Raw genomic sequence first — 21,202 nt, 5'->3', positions numbered from 1 at the left:
CCTTCTTGAAAGAAAGTCTATGTGAATGCTTTATTATGTTGCTTAATGAAATCTCCAAAGTTTTCTTCAGTGTAAATTTTCCTATATCACAATTGTAATAAAAGGAACTGTTCTTAAACGAGAACTGTGTACTAGAGCTTGAGAAAGATAAAATGTTTTAGTTGGATATCTCAACATGTTTTGTTTCTCGTTTGATTTTATAAAATAGAATTGAGTGGTGACCAACAATTCCTGTAATATTAAAAAAATGGAACATTTTAATATTTCAGTTCTTACTGAGTAGCAGGCTCAACTTTTATCTTCAGGTGGTTCCAAAAACAAGAGTAGTGCTGCAATTGTAAAATATTCTCAGGTTGCTGTGATCATCAGGATATGCAGAACCTAAAAGGTTTTTGTAATGTTTACTAGTTTTAAGTGTTAAGGAAGCTTCTCTGCCTGACCATGCAGGAGTCACTCTGTCCATCACACTTCTTCCACCAGAGACTTTTAACTGCTGGAACCAAAGCCCCTTTGCAGTTGATGGCTCCAGTGAGTTGAAGGGTGCCCAGCTTGGCTCCCTAAACTCATCACACTCAGTCATACAAGGTTGACCCTTGGTTTCCCATAGCTGAGTCTCAGATGTCTGGATCCTTACTTTAATCATGGTGCAATAACAAAATAGCATCTTGAGCTGGTGCCTCTGAGGAGGGACCCAAACAAAGGAACCCCTGGGTTTTTCTGCCCCTGCAGTCTGAGTTTGTGAAAGTCTGGGGTCTTCCTGCTGAGTCCTCGGCTCTTGACACCACAAGTCGCTGTGCCCTTGGTTAAGCAGAGGGTCAGTGCCAGTTCATGGTCTCTCACCGCAGGCTCCTACCACCCAGAGCTCAATCTGCAGCTCACACTGCAGCTGCACACTGAGCTGTCTGCACTAAATGTATACCTGGCTTTTTTTATTCCTCCCCTCTCTCGCTTTAAATTCTTAGAGCTCACGATTTTTTGGTTGGAGACTCTACTGGATAGTTCTGGAACATGGAGTCCTTTCCTGGTATCGGAGACAGTAAGTTATTTCTGTGTTTAAATTTCTGAAAAGTGATTTAAATAAATCCTGTCTTCACTTTACTAAATCTCTTCTTCTTTCAAAGAGCTGATGCAGTGAATAATGATCATCGTCAGGGATGCAAGCATCTAACACAAGCTGTCTGCACGGTAGGAAGTGAAGTGTGTTGTAACTACTGAGCTGGTTTTTTATGTTCCATTGTATTCCATTGCTGGTTAATGAAAACTTCCGCTGGATTGGTAACCTGATCTTTGTTATAAAATAGGGAGAAAGCTTGTGCTGTTGAAAGAAATGCTTGTTCTTGTCAAGCAAAGTATTCTTTTATGTAAAGTGGCTGTAAAGCTCCCTCACTGCTTTCTAAAGTCTTGAAGATTTAGACACACAAGGCATCCTGAAAGCAGACCGGGTCAGTTTGAAACATGTGATCTGGAATAGCCAAAGCTCCAGTTCCTCCTTAGCTGTCCCTGGCTGCTTGTGACTGATTGCATAACTTAAGCTGATCTCAGCTGAAGGACTAGTCAATTTTGAAGGTGACTTTTGGAAAACTTCGCTAATTTCCATTATTCTTGTGGGAATCCATTTTGGAAGGGGTAAACAGAGGAAAAAAAGGCCAGGTGTCCTAATGCACAGGAAGATGAAGTGTTTAAGGAAAATGCATTTAGGATAATTTTGACATTTCTATAACTGTGCCATCCTAGCTTGGCACCACAAATTCTGTTAAATTGCACTTATATATATACCCATATTGTATGGAAAAGTGACTCTTGCTTTTCAGTATCTACAAATTCCTTAATATTGGTGATCTTGAACCATTGCTGAGGTTTTGTCTGAATCAAGGGGTGCAAATAAATACAAATACAATATTTAGACATAAAGAACCTCTATATTACTATTCATGATGTAATGACACACTTTGGAAAACTGTTCTGACCAAGGTTTTTGTAAATTACAATTACTTGGATCAAGACTGAGGCAAAAACTTCTGAGTTAAGCGTAATTTTTTGCTTAGCTTACTCTTCATTTTTTTTTCTGATTCATTATACTAATTTTGTGTTTTCTCCACGTTGCTCTAGATAAAATCTACAGACCGTTGCTTCTTTTCTGTCAGATGTTTTGATGACACTGTTCATCGTTTCAAGATTCCTAAAAATAGCCTTCCTTCTCAAACTAGAGAGGTAATAATGACCCTTTATCGAAGGCATTAAAATACAGTAACTTCTGTAATGAGTAATTTGCATACTACTTGCTATGGATGCATTATTAGCAGCATGTTTCATACCTTGATCATCAGGACTTGGTAGCATAAGTGCAGATATTAAATCTTTTAGCAGGGTTATAGATTAGACAGCAAAAAATGGACCCGTTGTAATTATCTCTTCTTTAGAATAAGTGCTTATTTTCCAGCTCTGTGCCTCTATGATGCCCTGTTATCTAACTTCCTGTTTTTCATTAACTTCTCCATGTGGTAAATTTCTATTTCAACCTCCTTCTTTTGCACTTTCATAGATCATTATTCCAAACAAAAGAATCTTTAATGGTACATTCTACTCTTAACCATATTCCCAGATGACCTAATAAATTATATTTTCTTAAAAGGTGGGTCTGAAACAAGAGAAGTCTGTTTTTTAGAGCTATTTGTAGTATATTCACTGTTGTACTTCTACAGGTGTACTAACTAGAGATGGAGTTGGGGGAGTTGGAGGCAGCAGGAGTGCTGTGTCCAGTTCTGGGCTTCTCACAGCAAGAGAGATACGAACATACTAAAGAGAACCTAACGAAGGGCCATTAAGGTGATTGGAGGGATCAGAGCATCACTTTTATTAGGAAAAGCTGAGGGAACTGTGACTGCTCAGTCTGGAGAAGGGGAGGCTCAGGGAAACTTGGCTGCATATATAAATGGCTGAGGAGAAGTGCAAAAAGGGACAGGGCAAGGCTCTTTCCAGTGGTGCCTGGTAACAGGACCAGAGGCAATGGGCACAAGCTGAAGCACAGGGATTTCTCTCTAGACGTAAGAAAAAAATGTGAGGGTGACCATGCACTGGCACAGGGTGCCCAGAGCAGTTGTGGAATCTCCATCCTAGAAGATTTTCAAAAGCCATCTGGATGTCCTGGCCAACCAGCTCTAGGTGGACCTTCTTGAGTAGAGGGGTTGGACTGGATGATCTTCAGAGGTCCCTGCCACCCTTAGCCACTCTGTGATCTAATGAACAGGAAAAGGATCTGCCTCTTAATGATGACAGTACTTGAGGTTTTGTGCAGTTTTTCATGCATAAGAAGGCAGACTGTCACAGGGACCTTGCTGTCTGAGCAGAAACCCAGAGATGCAAAATATATTCGCTACAGTCTTTTAATTAATGAGAGGGTTTTTTATGTGACCTTGGATAGACTGAGGAGTGGGTTACATTTGTGCTTAAGGGTTAATAAGTTAAATCTGTCGTGCTCTGCCCACAGAGTATTTAATCTGCAATACATGTTACATTTTCTAACAATCTATATCTTGCCTATTGAGATGTCTCATTTTACTAATGACTGCTTATTCCTATCAAGAGAAAACTTTGTTGTTCTGCATACATACTGTGTTTTGCAGATGACCTTTGAAATGTTTATTAACTCTGTTTTTTCCTTTCCAGAGCTGGCTGGAAGCAATAGAAGACCACTCTGCATATAGCACTCATTACTGTGCACAGGAACAGCTGAGCAGTGATGATGATGATGATGCAGTATCTGTTACAGAGCTTCAGGACACTCTGAAAGTATGTACTGAATACTTGCTTGGCTCATGTGTCTGAGCAGTTGCAGATTAGTATTGTTTTGTGTTGAAATACTTCAGTATCCCTTTGACTAAAAGTGATGATTCCTCCCAGGGATGTATCAATGCTGCTTGTGTGTTTGCACTGCTTGCTGTTGTGTATTCCTGCTCAGACTGTGTGGCTAAAATGGCATGTTTATCATAGCTACAGGGCTGTGATGTCGCTTTCGCCAGCATTGCTGTAAGATAGAAAGCTGCTTGAGCTGAGAGTTTCAGCCAGGAGAGGGAGCCTTGCGTACTGTACTTGTTATCCTCCGGTCTCAGTGTCACCAAAGCTAACCCACATCGAGCTCTGCCTCTATAGAACAGCCAATGAAGTGTTTTAGAAACGAGCTTTTATCACCTCAGATCACATTAGATGCATTGTACAGTGACTGCTCATACCTGCAATGGAAATGAGTAATCTTTGGCAATTCTAGCATTCAGCCTGTGATTCTTGCTTTTTGCTCTACGTATACTTCTATTTTAAGGGAAAGTTGATACTTCAGTGCAAAAATCTTCATGTGGCTAAACTCCAAGTGTCTTGTACCATTCCTTTTAGTACAAGAACTTAAAGTAGCTCATGGCAGAGCAGAGGTGGCAGGATAACTGGCACTGGCAGTCCCCAGCAACCTACAGAAGATGGTATTCTTTAGGTATTATTTAATAGATAACAGTGCACTCAAAGCCCTGAAGACCAACTGCATCCTGGGCCACATCAAAAGCAGAGTGGCCGGCAGGGCACGGAAGGCGATTTTCCCCCTCTTCTCTGCCCTCATGAGACCCCACATGGAGTGCTGCATCCAGCTCTGGGTCCTCAGCACAAGAAAGATGTGAACATGTTAGAGCAGGTCCAGAGGAGGGCCACAAAGGTGATCACTGGGAATGAATGAACACCTCTCTTTGAAGACAGGCTGAGAGAGCTGCAGAAGCAAAGGCTCCAGGGAGACCGCATTGCCAATTTTTAAAGGGGGCTTATAAAAAAGAGAGGGAATGACTTTTTACACAGGCCAGGTGTGTAATAGTGATTACACACTAGATGTAGTGATAGGATAAGTGGGAAGGGGAGAGATTTAGTTTAGATATTGGGAAGAAATTCTTTACTCAGAGGGTGGTGAGGCACTGGAACATCTTGCCCAGAGAAGCTGTGGATGCCCCATCCCTGGAAGTGTTCAAGGCCAGGTTGGATGGGGCTCTGAGCAACCTGGTCTAGTGGAAGGTGTGCTTGCCCAAGGCTAGGGGCTGGAACTCGGTGATCTTTAAGGTCCCTTCCAACCCAAGCCATTCTATGATAACTGTCTCCAGGTTTGAATGCAGGCTTGAAAGATGATCTTGGGGTTGGTTCCTGCATGTCACTGTACTTGCCATTTATCAGTTAACCTATGAATGTGCTTATTTTGTCCTTAAGTTTCTCAAAGAACAAGCACTTGTTCTTCCTGGATTTTGAAACTGTTCAGTAAAGAATGAGGGAAAGAGCAACAGTGCTACATACAACAAAGCTTTGGGGGTTGATCTACTACATTAAATTAAACAAGATCTGGTCAGCGATAAAATGTGCATAAATATTTTGTTAGCTTGTGTGTCTTTGAAGGTAGTTTAAGTAATTTGTTTCAGTTTTAATATTATCAGTCTCTGGGCTGGGAATCTTTGTTAAGATTTAATGCTGTCTAAATTTTTAAATTTCACTATAGTAAAGAGAGTAAGCATACGCTTTCCTTAGAACAAAGCACTTCTGACATAGCTATCCTTGTTGTCTTTCAGAAAGCACAAGCATGCCAACAAAGACTCAGTAAAGAGGTTTCGGACTTTCTTGCAATGGTTAAATCTTTGGATGCTACAAAAGGTAGAGCTTATTCATTTAAAATGTAGTTTGTTACCAAGCAACTAATTTTTTCTTTCAAACAGAATGCTTTTATTTCCCCAAAATGAAATTTTCAGGAGCTTGAAAATAAGGACTGTTTTCTCCATCAAAAAAGATTGAAATAAAGTAGCATTATAGTAATTGCTAACAATTAAGATTTCAGATTTGGAGAAACAACTAAGAAGTATGCTGATTGAAAGAAATGTTATTAGCAGCTGTAAATGCAGCGAAAACTGCCTCTAGTTATAGTCCTTATTGAGTAGTATCCTAGAAGTATAACACAGGGGTCGTCCTCCAAGGTTTAAAAAAAAATCTGTAATTGGTAGCTTATTGCAGTGCATGAGTGTCTCCTCACAGGTACAAAGAGCAGTGAAATCACAAGACTATACAGAGAACTGGAGGCATGGTATGATGGCACATATTCACAGATTTTGCCATGACTTTTATGCCAGCTTTGAACTTCTCAGGCTTCATTTCATGTTATAATTCTTTACACGTACCTGGATTTTTGCAGCATAACTGCTAAAAAATATCACAGGCATCAAGGTGTTAGAGATTTGTACTTATTTTATTAAATGCCTTAAACATGTACGTGTTCATGTCTTAAACACACAGAGGAGTTCTATAAGAACACCTAACTGTTGGCCCTTTGAGCATGAGTCCTAGTTATATATTGTGGCTAAAATTATGAAGCCCAAATTAGAGAACAAGTTGTTTGTCTGTACAGATCTGTAGTCTGTAGTAGAATACCAGTGTTGAGGAGAAAAAAGTTCTTCTTTCATCCCTGTGTCTTTCCAAAAGGAGTCCAAAATACTGATTTTTCTCCATATGCTACTGGGGTAAGCTATTCGTTGATGTTACCCTGTCTTTTTCATAAACTGAATTTTTACCAAATTTTTATTTCACAAGGAAAAGTGACATTTCATAATACATATGAGTGTGAAGTTTTCGTAATTATTACAGTAAAACTGAATTTTTCACAAAAAAACCCCCAGTCTGAAAATTATTATAAGGTTGATAAATTCCCTTTGGTAAATACAGAGGCAGTTTCCCTGACTCCATCATGCTGACCTGAAGAACAGTGAAGTTCTTTTTTAAACAAGAACATGTTTAGAAAGGACATACACAACTTAAACAACCAAAACCCATACTAAAGCAAAAGAAGATGCTATCTCATTCCTAGAAACTGCTGGTCTTGGCCAAGAGCAGTAATAAGTTCCTGTTTTCCTTCCAATGAATGTTTGTAACTTGCTAGGTCAGTGAACTGTTTCTGGGTTCATGTGTGACTTTTATAGGTCACAACAGAGACAACTTCTGTAGTTCTTCCAGTTCTCCCATTGTTGTGGTATCTTTAAAGTATTTGACTCCTCTGGCTCCAGAAGAATGCAAATTTCTGAGTTAGCCTTCTGTGTGTATGGGATTTTCCCTAAAAACGTTTGAGTAATGTAAAAATGGCTATGCTGGCTCCTGATTCTTAAAATTCTAAAATTCTCTATGTGTTTCAACATGCTATTCTGGATCCAGTTATCTTTGAGATTTCTGCATCTTGTATATTACAAATAAAGTTGTTTCCTGCTCCTGCACTCGGTGTGCTGCCCCTCCTTCTAGAGGCCGTAGCTGTTCTTAATAGCTGCTGTAAGACTCAGCTCGAGTCACTGGTGAGCTCTGGTATTGGAGCACAGTTAGTGTGTGGATATGTACTGTATCTTGTCCTGCATAAGCAGTATAAATTAAAAAATAAATTCAGGAACTGTCACTGATGGACCTCTTAATCTTCAGTGGTGTGACATCATCTTGATGCACCTGTGTTACTAAATGGTGTCAACTGATCCTGGAGTCTGCAGGCACTAAATGTAGCAATTATTTTAATTGCAACAACTATGCTTCCTGAGAAAGTGGCTTACTTGATTTCCGAGGAATTGCTGCACATCACAAAACTTCACAGATTGACTCAATTTCTACCAGCTGATTGAGTTATCATGATTTCCTGCTGGTTCTAGACATGCAGTCCCTTCTATAAATGGTCACAGAAGTCAGGATGTAAGGTGAAAAGCTTACTACTTACACATAAGACAAGTCCATGAAAATAAGATCTTCCCCTTTAATTGTTCAGGGCTTGTAGTTACAACCCCATCTATTTTTTTCAAAGCTACATTTACAGCTGCACTGAGCACTGTGGTAAGATTTTTTTCTTCTATATATTACATGGCAGAAGGTAAAAAACCACTAAATTTTTCACTTTAACTTATATTAAACCAGTGCAGTATCCTTTTTATTTAAGTTCCGTCACCTGGAGCTTTGAAATCTAGAAAGTGGTTAAAAGAAAATTGTTGCTAGTCCCTTTTCCAGTGTCTTGCTGCCATGGCTTACTGCCTCTGCTTTCTAAACCATGCTGAAAGAGAAACTCCATCTATTCATGTGCCTCTTATACCAGTACTAGGGAAAGGATGCAAAAAAAACCTCCCACAGATCTTCCAATGCACCAGCCTTCCTGTAGAATGTGAATGTTATGTCTGTATTACTTAGAGGAAAATATGATTAAAAGAATCCTGTAGTTTACAATGTCCTCTAACATTACTAATATTTTTGTGCTTTCAGGAATATCTTCTCCTCTCCTGCAGAAAGTTGATGTGGTCTCTGAAGTATCCCAGGAAACATGTGAGGCTCTGGCTGAGTGCCTCAACCTATTCACAAAGCAAGAAGGGGTATGTATTGTGCTGTGTGGGTCTGTAAAGGGTTGAGCAGCTTAGCATATTTGGCTAGTTCCCTGCTTACCTGTTACAAAAATAAATACACAAACCCATACAAATTCATGTTGTTGGTAGGTTGTCCTTTTCCATACTGAATGGGATGAAAATTCATGCTTCTGGAGAAAGAGTAGGTAGGTATATGCCCCTACAAAAGGATGCCTTAGTATTTGGGTGTTTGGAAGAGACATTTTGGTTACAAGCTACTGCTTGCAATGTTCAAACTGAATGCTTGAATTCAGTAAAGCTGTTGCTTTGCTGATTTGAAGGTCAAAATATTGAGAAAATTAGGTTTTGGATTTTTTTTTTTTCTTTTTACTAGCTAACTGAAGTGTTGAACAATATTGCTTCTGAATTTGTTTTTCAGACCATGTGCTTAGTGGGTGTGGAAATGCTATTTGTTGAACTTCTGGCTTTCCCAGTAACAAATATCTTGTATAGTGTTAAACATAATGCAAACACTTCAATTTGGGAATATATGTCAAATTCACTAGTTCCTGGAGTAGGAGAGCTGGTATTTTTCTTCCTTCCTGAGGATGCCCTAGTACCATGGAGTAAACTTGTCTTCCTGTACTGCGGTAACTATAATCCCTTGGTTAGGCTCTTCTTGTCATCAGTAAGCTGTGTTTCAAAATGAGGTTTGTGTTGGTGCTGTTAGTCTTCCAGTTATTTAACAGTGAGCTACAAACACTGGCTCCATTGTCTAGGTTTGTTTTTTTTCATTCCTTTCCAAGTCCTTTTGTCTCCAGTCACGAGTCTTTTAGACTTACTTCAAGTTCTAGCAGAGTGGAACAAGTATCGCTTTTCTTACAATGAGTTTTTCCTTAAGAAAGTCTGATATTAAAGTTGCCAGCTTCATTTGCAGATGAGGGGGAAATTGTTACAACAGTGGGTGTATAGTGTTAGTTAGTATTCCTTAAATGCTGGCATCTTGCTTCAAGCCAGACTAAAATAGCTTTCCAGAGTGGAATATGGCAAACATATGGTGAATTTGTAATTTCACCTTACTTGAACTTGAATAGTCTCAGTAGGTGTAATAGAGGCCTTATTTTAATCTGGAAGCACATAGATTTGGGCACAGAGGGATAGGCCGAGGTGTGAACTTGATGTTCCACCATAGCTAGTGAAATCCATCGATGATGACAGGAAGAGTTTTTTCTCTTGGTATTTTTAAACTTCAAACTACTGAGTTCAGGAATATAGTGCAGGCTTTTAAAGGTGCCATAAGATTCATAAGGGAAATTACAGCTGCAATCTCTTCCTAAGACTTACAGCTTTCCAAGAAGCTACATTCATTGATCAGTACTGTTCTTAAACCCACAGCATTTGGCTTTGTTGTCCTTTATAAGTCAGGGCCCTGTTCTTTGCTGTTCAGTGTTGATTTCTAGACTGTAGCTTTGTTGGCATTGCAAAAGATATCTATATATATAGATATATATATCTATATATATCTATATATATATATGTAGATATAACCTTGCAATTGTATTGTGCATGTCCCATGAAATCTGGTTATCTCTAGAATGAACATTTCTCAAGCCTGGTGCTTTTTTATCTTGCCTCTTTAAGGAGAATTCTTTTTCCCTCTATTTAAATTGTCAGCATACCAAAAGCTACTGCTTGACTAATGAGGAGAGGCTCCCCACTTCAGTAAGGATAACTACAGTGAACACACTTTTGGCTCTCTAGAGAAAACTTTATTTAGTGTTACTTATCTCCGTGCTTTGGCAATTGTAGCATAATCGCGCAGTCTGCAGATAAAACTGCTAACGCAGCACTGAAATAGACAGCTTCAGCCGTCTTCCACTTGCGCTAGAGATGGTGCATGAGCGTGATCTCCGATCGCTCCATCTGTCCGCCGCTCGGCGTGCGCGGTGGCGGCGGGGACGCTCCGAGCGGCCGCGGGGCGCGGGGCCCGGTGCCTGCCCGGCGGGCGGGGGCCGCGGCCGCTGCTCCGGCGGGGCTCCGGGCGGAGGGGCCCCGCGCTGGCCGCCACCCGCGCCGGGAAAGGCGTGACCTCCCCGCTCCGCACGGCGGGAGCGGCTGTGACGCCGCAGAGCCGGGAGCGGGGGGTGGGGGGAGCTTCCAAAAATAACCCACTGCGGCGGGGCTCCGTGCGGGGCGGCCCCGGAGGGCTCGGGAACCCGCACACCCTGCGGGGCCGCCCCGGGAGCCGCGGCGGTGAGCGCTGGGCAGCGCCCCTGCCCCGGCGGCGGGGCGGGGGCGCGGCAGGGGCGGGCGCGCTCGGTCTGTCAGGCCATTTTTAGCCGGGCTGGGAGCCGGCGTGGCCGCCCCGCCGTTCCGGGCTGGTTTCCTCCTCCTCCTGTGCCGCCGCCCCGCGCCCGGCGGAACCCGGCGGGAGCGGTGTTGAGCGGAGCCGCGCCCCGGCTGTGCGGGGCGGCCGCGACTCCCCCGCCCCGCCCCGCCCTGCGCCGCGCCGGGGCGGCCGCGGAGCCCGCGGCGTGTGGTGCAAGGTGAAGGGGCCGCCCGCGGCGTGTGCCGGCCCGGCAGGTGCTGCCGCCGCCGCTGCTGCTGCAACCGGGGCGGCTTCCCTCGGAACGGTGCCTGCCCGAAATCGTCCCGCGGTATGTAGCGTGCGTGATGGGCTGGAGGCTGCTGTTCTGTGGTTCTGCTTCCTTCTTGACATTGGGATGAACCCTTCAGTGTCAAGCAGATACGAACACAGATACTTTTTGCCAAATAGTTAAAACATGTGAGGGCAAAAGGGAATGTAACTTTGTTTCTTTAATCTGAGTGTTTACTGGGGCGTTGATGTCGGAGCCAGCCAGCACAACTTGAAACGTTTTCTGCAGTGACTTTGGCACAAGGTTAGTAAGTAGTGTTTCAAGGCAGGATTTGCCTTGGACCATTTCTTGCAAATATCAGAACCTACATTCCTAAAGCAGTTTGATTCTAGTAATTTTTGTGTCCTGAGTTATTTTATGTAGTTGCAGAAGGAGTTGAACTTAAGGTTCTTTTCATGCTATTCTCTCTGCTAGATTTTCTGAATGAGTTTAAAATTCATCTCTAGTACTTGAACTACCTGTGCTGAAGCTGTGTGAAATCGATAGAAAAAAATTTATTTATTTATTTAAAGAAATTAGCTTTTTACTTTTCTTACCTTGCTTCTTCACTAACCAGTGCTAGGTAAAGTGTGCAGATGAGTATCTTGGCTCTTAAGTTTCACTTTTACCATCAAGGGTTATATGTAACAGTAAATTAAGAGCTCGTATTGCATGAGTGTAGAACGGATAGCAGTTGTAAGCTGGTTTCATTTGTAGTCTGTCTGTGGCTTTGCAGGTGTTGTCTTTCTTTCTGGTTTGTTTTTGTCTTAAAAAGAGGACTTGTTTACAAGCTGGTGAAAAACCTTAGCTGATGAGATAAGGAATTCAGGGAAGGTTTCTTCATTTTTTGAATTAAATGAGTTGTATATTCAGCTATGAAGAATAACCAGTTAAGCTTATCTCTTCTACAGAAACTTTTTAATATCAAAATGCTGTGGGTCATAGTCCTTGAACTTAGTTATCTTTACCATGGCGTAATGTGCTATCTCTTGTATGCACATCCTGTAAATAAAAAATGTGCACACAGTTCAACTGGCAAATATCAGTCTCTGGAAATTCAGTGTACTGCCTTAGTTTATTTCCGATTTCTTGGAAACAATTGAATGTCTTTAGATGTGGTTAGATGTGGAATAGGTTAGATGTGTCTGTGTGTGTTCTTGTGAGTGAATGCTTGCATGCTCTTTGGCATGCAAATTGTTGTCTTTAATATATTTCTGATTTGTCTTCTGGGAGACAGTTATGAGTGTAGCTGTTATCACTTAAACCTTCTTCCTACCTTACTGTACTGTGAATGAAGAAGGTACCTGTAGCCTATGTCCAGATGACTCCTTAATGAGAAATTCTATTATCTGTTTCTTTGTGGGGATGCGGGTGAAGAGAGCAGTGATGACACTCTCCAGTCAAGGGAGAAATGCCGATAAAGGCACCCTGAGCAAATCTGCTAGAGAAGTCCTGGCATCCATCAGCAGTCTTTTTCTTCCAGCTGGCAATATCATCAGCTACATTAACCTCTATAAGGTCTTGGGGGGAGAGATGAAGAGGGGTGAGGGACTCGAAATCAGAGAAGCTAAGAAAGAGGTTAATGATAAGATTCCTGAGTTAGGTCTAGTAAGGGGATCATGTATTGGTTGGCTATTGAACTAGACCTAGAACAACAGAGTCCATAGTCCCTCAGGTGATAAAACCAGTGCCTTTGTTTCTCTGATCTTTTCTCTTTGTGCTTAGAAACAAGTGACAGCCCTATTTTTTAATTTTTATTTTTATTCCTTTCAATCAAGGAGCACAAAGGAATTACGTTGTCCATTCTGTTCAGCTCTTGCTGAGAGTAGCGGAGACCAAGGGAAAACCTCAGTGTGTCAAGGCCTGTCAGCAATGCCCTGAACAACTGGAATGTTGTTCAGGTTGTACACTTGTGGAAAGAAGAACAGTTTTCAGACAGTTGATGATTGGACTAAACACAGGAAGAGCTGTTTGATGTTGAGAGTATCAAGGTGTACCTGCATCAAGAAAACCTTTATTTACTCTGGGTCAGTAACTGACTTGATCCTGTTTCTTCCCTTCTCCACCAAATGAGTAGAAATGTACTAAAAATACCTAGTGCAACTTGACTCTTGTTTGAAGGTTTTCAAGTTCATTGGAAGGTTCTCTATGCTAAGATGGGCTCTGTGATAAAGACTGGTATTTTTCCCTTATGCAGTGGAGCACAGGATATAAAGTGTTGTGGAATGTTGTGCAGGCACAGTGTATAAGAGTACAAAGCTGCCAACAGGGAAGTCATTTGGAAGGTTGTTTCTCCTGCTAGAATGTCGACAGTTCTACTCATGCCTTGATGATTCTTGCTGTACTAATTTTTGGGTGCTGTATATGTCTTTCCTCCGGGCTAAAGCTCTATAGTGAAGATATTAAATTTGGAGTAATTTAATAGTGAGATGTTTGTGAGTGGCAAAATGTTTTTCCTCTGGAAGCATTTTTTTTTCCACCAGTGTACTGAAGTCTTGCAGCTATCAAGCTAACTACAGATCTATGAAGACAATGTCCTTACCAGTAGAGGAAGGAGTTTAGCATCTTAGTGAAACTATCTCAGAGGTAGGGGAATTAAAGAACATAACTTCTTTTTTCTGAGATTTTCCTAGAGCAGCCAAGATTCAATAGGTCACCAGAGTGGGCAGTGAAGCTAAGCAGCAGCCCAGACAGAAGCTTTTTAAAATAAGAAATACCGAGTTTCCATTCAGGGGAAAGATAAATAAATATTACTGCTGTTCTTTTATGAAAGGGTATTATGTGTGTTGACAGAGTGCTTTTTTTGAAGCACTTGATAGGTTTTGAAGCAGTTGATAAGATCCTTGGTCAAGTGCTGTATTGGAAAGGCTTCTGGGTGAAAGATGGTTCTGGCTCACAGAAGGACACGCAGATGTTACTATAGGATAAAAGGCAAGTGCTTCTGGTCTTTCTAGTACAGCAGGGTCCCAACTCTGGAGACCTTTTTGGTAGTTTTGTGGGGTTTTCAGTTTTTTATTTGTTTTCTTCAAGATTGCTGATACAACATATCCCCAGCTACAAGTAAAAAGGTTAATTTCAAAGTACAGAAAGTGACATACTGACTTCTAGCAATGGGGAAAGTCCTGCTGACCTGTAGCTCAAAGAGCCTGCATGGAAGCTGGTCAGACAGCTTGTCTGAAAGCATTCCCTGCTCCTCACTGTGTAGCCCAACTGGAGGCCCACTGCTAACTTGTTCTTGCACTTTCCATAGTGGGTTAATGCTTATTCAAAGCTTGGCCTGTAGATGTGTGTTTTGTTGGCAGTTGTTGTTAAGCAGCCTCGTGTAAACTAACTTGGAATCCATTCATGGGCCTCTGGGGAAACACAGTGTAAAAAACACACTGATTTGAAATGAGGCTCCTCCTTAATGTGCTTCTGCAGCTCCTGCTCTGAGGTTTACTTCTAAGGTCTTGTCTACCACTTGTTTGTGTATTTAATTTTTAATGCAAAAACATTGAGAAAACAGTCTTAGCTGAGGCTGCAGGGAGAAAAGACAAAGCAGCAATCAAGTTTAATGGAATAGTACTTGACAGAGTACTATTCCTTACTTCTCAAATATGAATTAGGAATTCTGTTTTCTATGAATTTATTTGCAAATTTATGCTCTTGTCTCCAAGCTGATGGAGACAAACAGAAAAGAAATGTATAATATGGATATCTTCTCTAAGTGTTTTCACTACTTAGTGCTATGAGAATATTGTTTGTTTTCCTCTCATGCTTGAAAAACAAACTGGAGTGAAAAGATGCACACTTTTATTCTTCTGATGTCATTGTGATGTCATCATGGCATGTAAAACTGATCAGCTTGTTTTCCATATTCTGGCTTAATTTGTACCTGATGTGTTTTGGAAGAATGGTTGAACAGCAAAGTTCTAAAACTTGTTAGCTCCCAGCCAGTTAGTGTATTGTCAGCTAAGGACTGGTAACACTTCAGGAAAAAAATGAAGCAGCAAAAAAGCAGGATATAAGGCTGAACCTCTCTGCATAGCACCATGCCTGTTAACTTTGTTTGCTGGGATTTTGCATGCAAGTGTATAAGATAATTGACTGCAGTCACCGTCTGGCTGAGTGGTCTGGTTTTGTGTCTCAGCTGCATAAAACATCGGAACACTGAACTGGATAACTGTGGTCACGCACATTTACTAATTCTCTGGAGATGTACAGTTCTTCTTGACCTCTCTTTCTTGAAACTTAATTTATGAAAAATTAATATAAAAGAAAATAAGGCCTTTTTTTCCTGTGTAAGTCTCATAAAAGCTATTTTCTTAGAGTAATAATTAAAATTAATTTCTACACATATGAAAAATAAATTTAATGTAGCCTATCCAGTACTGGATATTAGCACATGCTTTTGAGGGAGACAGAATATTTAACTCTTTATTATGTGTGTATTTTGTGTGAAGCTGTTTTAAAGGCAGTGTTTCTGGGCAGCATAAGTAACTTAAAGCTTTGTGACACTTAACAGTTGTAAAATCATCTTAAATTTGTCATGTGGTGGCATTTTAGTATATTTTAGTTTTGCTGGCTTCCTTAAACATCAGTGATACCGGGTCTTTTGCCTTATGGGCTACTAAGCTGTCCATGTGTAGCCTTTTCTTGAATAAAGGAGATTGACCGAATCTAAACTTTTCTGCTGTTCTTTCTGGGTTTTTTTTAGTTGGTTTATTTTAGTCACTTCTGGTCCCATGAAATACAGGGGTCTTCTACCTGTGAAGAGTAAAATGGATGATTTCCTGTTTAGACAGTATTAGTGCTTATGGAAGAGCATGTTGTCCATTGTGGTTTTTGTTTTTAACCTAAGCTTGACCAGGTCACAATCATGGTATTTCAACTAAAACTGCTTTTTGCACTTTTTTTATTCTGACTTGTTAGAGCTGATACCATTTTTATAGTCAAGGTAAGCAACTGTGAAATTTGACCTCTTGTCTGATTTTTTTAATCTTGTGACCAAATGTGTACTTGTTGGCCTCTCTCCCCAGCCCCCCAGACAACCAGTGACTTTAAAAGCTTTATCTGTTTTAATATTAGTATTCAGAAGTGTGTTATCTCTTCTTGCTCTGTTGTCCAGTGATGAAATGCCTTAGCATAATGCTAGCTGCTGAGTCACTGAGACTATCACTAGAATTGGTAAATGAGCTGTGTTTAGAAAGTATTTACACCCTGAAAGTAAATCACTGGTGCTGTAGTTTTTCTTGAAGGTACATGCCATGCCCGTTCATAAAGGAATGTTAGTAAACTTTTTCTCTATATTGCCTGTATTGTTCTTAACATCACTCTCCTTGCAGCAATAATGCACTTTAACAATAAATGTGTTCAGTGTTATGTGCAAATGGGAAATACAGGCCTATGCTGTCCAGGTTGGTTGATTAGCACACACAAAACAAACTATGCTTCATTTATAGTGAACTGAATGTTGCTGCAAAGCAATGGTAAGGTAGAGGCCCTCTTACAAAAAAAGTGTATCCATTTGTTGTGAATATCATGATGAGTCCAGTATGAAAAGATGCCCAGCATAGCCCTCATCTGAATATCTGATTTCTAGGCATAGCCCTCATCTGAATATCTTGTCTTTGGGAGTGACACCTGTGATGTGCTTGCTTTGCTTGCATAGCTTCATGTTAAACCATTTGTAAGATGAATGTGAACTCAGTTGTTTTTGAATAGGAATGTTTTCCCTCCTCTCATGCTTGTCAGTGCTGCATTATTAATGTTAAAACGTGGACATCAATGCAATAACTCTTGGATCCATAGGTATGCTAGGACACTTTGAGAATAGCTTTAGAGCACGCCTATTTGAGGGGGGTCTGCAGTGTACATTCATAACATAGGAGTACTTTTTAACATAGAAGTAGATTGTAAACTTTTTCATCCGCTTCAGAGAGTTTTGTGTTGCAAAGCTAACTGCTTTCACAACAAAAGCTTGTTCAAATATGTTTGACCTTTAAATAGAAGTACAGTTTCTTGTTAATCTTGAAATATAATAGTGTCGCTATTGCACATGCCTTTTTTTGAGTCAAGAGCTATGGTGGGATAAAGGGTAGAGAGAACAAACCTATTCTTACCTTGTCTGGAAATATTCAGTGTAATTGGTCAGAGCATCAGCCTCCAGGCCTTGTGCAGGGTTACAGTAGCAGAAAAGCATCTGCAGGAACTTGGTGGGTTTGACCTGATAGACATGCACTAATGGGACACCCATAAACAAGGTTTTTATCATTGTGGTGGGGAATAATCTTGAGTTGTCAAGATAATAGTATACCTCCTCTAGGTAATGTGGTAATCCATGTATTATCTGTAGTATGCCTTTCTGGAAATGCCAAGAACATTATTAATTGTGGGTGTATCCTGTGCTATGCATCCAAATTGGATTGTGTGTTTTTCCAGTGAAACATCTTGCTGCAAGGTCAGACAAATCAAATTGAGGTTAAAATGAGCTGTCTGAGCCTTTCAGACAGCTTGAAACCTTAGACAGCAGGCATCTGTGCCTATGGATAGCAGAAATACAGCTTCATCTGACCTGTATCTCCTCTACCTCTGAAGCGACATTTTGGGCTAAGGCCTAAACCCTAATTTCACAGAAGAAAAAAATGGAAATGGTTGAGGTTGGAAGGCACCTCTGGAGGTCCTCTGGTCCACCCCTCCTGCTCAATCAGGGCCACCTGGCCCTGTCCAGATGGCTTTTGAGTATCTCCAGGCTTCAAGACTCTATAACCTCTGTGGGCAGCCTGTGTCAGTGCTCTGTCACCACCACAGTGAAAAAGTGTTTGACAATCAGAGGGAATTTCCTGATTTTCAGTTTGTGCCCATTCCTTCCTGTCATGCCACTGGGCACTACTGAGAAGAGTAGTTGTCTTTGCACCTTCCCTTCAGGTATTTATATAGATGAGATTTGCCCTGAGCCCTCTCTTCTTTAGTTTGAGCAATCCTTAGACATACAAATACTACTTAAGGGGCAGTCCAGTACAGTAGTGTTAGAAAATTTCAAGGAACCATGTGTCAAAGATCAGCTGATAATATACGGTCAGTGCTTTTCTACTATTGTCTTTTTTCCCACGTGCAGTTTATTGAATCTAAAAAATTATGTGTCATCCTAGGCTGTTGGATTCTGTTTCGGCTTGGGATGGGGAGAGCGTAGAACTTTCATCAAATCTACAAGTTTTCTTCTGGCAGCCAGTGAGTTTTATTGGAAAAGTTTGTAAAAGAACTTGTTAGAAATTTAATCTGGGGTCTCTTTTTCCTCTGAACTGTAGATGCTACCGGATTGCATATAGGGGAGGAGTAAATAGAAGGCTTAACAGTAGATAGCTTTGCTGCAATGTTTGGAAAAAAACAAACAAACAAACACAACAATAGAAAGTTCCCATAGTATAAGGGCAAAAGTATTTGAGAACGCTCGTAAGGAGAAAAGATCTGTTCCACTTAATTGGGAGTATTGGGATGGGATTATCTAGTTCTGCATTGAATTTCCGTACTCCAGAGCATATTTGTCTGTTTGCCCTAGCTGCTGGACAAATGTCTGCGTGACATACTCTAATTTCAGGAAATGTCTTATCAACCTACCCAGGGCCTGGATGAAGTCTGCTGGCTGTTGCCTGCTTAGGAGTAAGGACAAAAACAGTGTCTCAAAGGACAATCATCCCTAAGAAGGGGCAATCTTCTTAATGCTCCAAGTCCTCCTAAAATCTGAGGTAGAAGTGGGATTTTTGCATTTGTATCGGTCTTTGAAGTCTGATTCTTTAATATTGGAAATGTGAGAAGAGGGTGTTCTGGGCTCTAGCAGAAACAGTAAAGAATGCTTTCCAAGGTGGATTTCATTTGGCGATCAGAACTCCAGCATTGTATTGTAAAACTCACTGTTGATTTCTGGCCTATGTAACATATTTCACTTTAATTTGGTTAGTGTCCAAAATGAAATAAAAACTAGCAGTTGAGACATCTGAGTTTTTCAGAAATGCAGAACAGCTGTACAGCATGCATGTTTGTTTTGGAATTGCTTTTTAAAAAACCTGTCAGTTAGTCTTCATGAATAATGAATAATTAACAAGATTCCCAGTGCAGAGCTTGTAGAACAGACAGACAGCTTTAGAAGTGTTAATTTTTTTTAATAGGAAGCTGTTTTCACTCTGAGTCAACAACTGAGTCCAGCAGCACTAGTAAGCCAGTAAGAGCCAACAAAAACATGGCAAAGACATGACAGTTGCTTCAAAAGAGAAAACATTGCATGCATTTGCCATAATCCAGCTGGGAAGAAGCATGGGGGAGAGATTACAAAGGGGTTGATCAAAGTAATCAGTGGTGTATGCGGAAGAATACTTAAGGGAAGTAGTTAGATCAAAACTGCCTCGAGATCTCTTTTCGAAACAGTCCTTAAGAATAAAAAGGAAATGTTTCCTGTATGCATTCTTAAAAACCCTTACGTCTTAAAGTCTGGTGTCTCTGTGAGACTAGCAAACTTCAAAGATGTCCAGTCCCTCAAAGGGAAAAGACAAAAAATTGTCCCTACCAGATCTGAAAGTATCCAGCAATATGTTGTTCTGGTTCTGTTAGCATCAGTGTAATAGGTCAGCTTCAGTGAGGCCTTTAGTTTGAGTAAAGTTACTTGTGGCACATGCCTCTGAGAACATAAATGCTTAATCTCACTGGGGCAGTGAAATATCCTTGCAGTGTGGTTTTTCTCTGGTAATCTTGTAGCTCTGCAACTCAAAATGCGCTTCCCAAACATGTGCATCACTGCAGATGTCATTGAGTCCCAGCTTGTTTTTGGCATTAGTGTTGGCAAGAGTGAATAGCAGCCATATTTAATTTCAGCATTACTCAGAATAGAAACAATACTTCACAGAAAATGACAAAATCAGAAGGCTTTTTCTTTGAGCTCCTGATATTTGACTAATCAGTATTATAGTACTGGAGCACAAGTAGGGACAGAATGGGCTCTGGAGACTGGCAATTTCTGCAGCTCTCAAACCTAAGCAGACTTCATGACATTTATCAGATTACAGTTAAATTGTTTAAGTAAAATGTGAAAAACAAATACTTTTGAAAGGAAGACTTGGAATTGCCATTGAGTCTCACTTTAGAAACAAGCCAGAAAGAGCTTTTTAAGTCTTGACTGTGCAGAAACACTTTGAAGAAAGCAGTTTCTCTAATGAAAAAGCTTAAATCCGAGAATTTAAGCTAAAACCAGCCTTCTAACCTGCAATCAGAAATTAGTCTTTGCAGTTTTCTCCTGTGCTCTTAGACAGGTTACTGGCTGAGATCTGCGACATTCTCCACTGGTTAAAACTGCAGTGCTTCAGCAGCCTCTCAGTAAACAGACTTTGACATAGCCAAATGTGGAAACAGGAGGGGGGAAGGAAGGCAGCAAGGTCCGTGTTGAGGAGGAAGTGTTAGTGTCTTAGGAGGGAAAGGTGGGAGGCAAAGAGGCCTTGTCCCTAGCATGTGGATAGTTCAGAAACTGTTATTCCAAGCAGTCTTGAATGATGAATTTTTATATTAGACATGGTGCTGGGAGAAAGGTGCTCTCAGCATCTCCAGCTTTTCTCTTGAATAACCGTTCTCTTACTGCCTAGATGTCTGCCTGAGTCAACATGATCCTGCCAAAATACGAATTTCTTCCGTGGGGATGATAGCTTGGCTCTTGCTTCTACTAGTGCTTCCGCTGTTTTTTTCTAAGTTTTATGATCATACCTGTTCCTTTCCTTCATTAGCAGAATTTGATTATATTAATAAATCAAATATAGGGAAATACTACAACTTTGTGCTCAGAAAAATGAAATGTAGCTGTTCCAAATCAGCCCTGCTAAACTCCTCCTCTTGAACTTTGATGTGAATGTTCATAGTATACTAACAATGAACTCTTGTGTTCATCTGGGAATGACTGAGGCAGTCGTATGACTTGTTCTACAAAGTCTTTGCTTTCTTCTATAGACTTTGGGTTGGGATGTAAGAGAGGAGATTACCAGGACTTTAAATTTACATACCAGGTATGTATGGGGTTTGATTGTGTGTATGTGGGTCTTTCAGCATTTGTACAAAAGGAAACTGTATTGGTGCTGTTTTCTGTATATGGGTCTGAAAGAAAGCCAGCTGTTACATTTACCTTCCAAGTGCGTTTTCTCTTTTGAATATGATGATGTCCATAAGATGTGGTCCTCTGATGCTGTAGAGTCA

At 40.8% G+C, this 21,202-nt stretch overlaps 1 protein-coding gene across 5 annotated transcripts in view; it reads left to right on the top strand.

Moving 5' to 3' along the window:
• OSBPL1A (oxysterol binding protein like 1A) overlaps window positions 1-21,202 on the top strand; it is a 79,273-nt gene that overhangs the window by 20,908 nt on the left and 37,163 nt on the right. For 2 of the 5 annotated variants that reach the window (XM_010396394.3, XM_010396389.2), the window contains exon 1: window positions 10,882-11,017. Coding sequence is in view for 1 of the 5 variants with exons in the window: in XM_010396388.4 (XP_010394690.1) it covers window positions 963-1,036; window positions 1,122-1,185; window positions 2,110-2,211; window positions 3,667-3,789; window positions 5,586-5,667; window positions 8,284-8,390 (552 nt within the window). In the remaining 4 variants the exon portion in view is untranslated. Of the gene's footprint in view, window positions 1-962; window positions 1,037-1,121; window positions 1,186-2,109; window positions 2,212-3,666; window positions 3,790-5,585; window positions 5,668-8,283; window positions 8,391-10,881; window positions 11,018-11,042; window positions 11,261-12,809; window positions 13,024-21,202 lie in introns of those variants that run through there. The other 3 variants (XM_010396388.4, XM_010396391.4, XM_019284004.3) reach the window with 3 other exon arrangements.

This window comes from Corvus cornix, chromosome 2, assembly GCF_000738735.6.
Source record: "Corvus cornix cornix isolate S_Up_H32 chromosome 2, ASM73873v5, whole genome shotgun sequence".
NCBI classification, from domain to species: Eukaryota; Metazoa; Chordata; class Aves; order Passeriformes; family Corvidae; genus Corvus; species Corvus cornix.
Note: the sequence above shows the minus strand (reverse complement) of the source record. Positions and strands in the feature narration are given on the sequence as shown.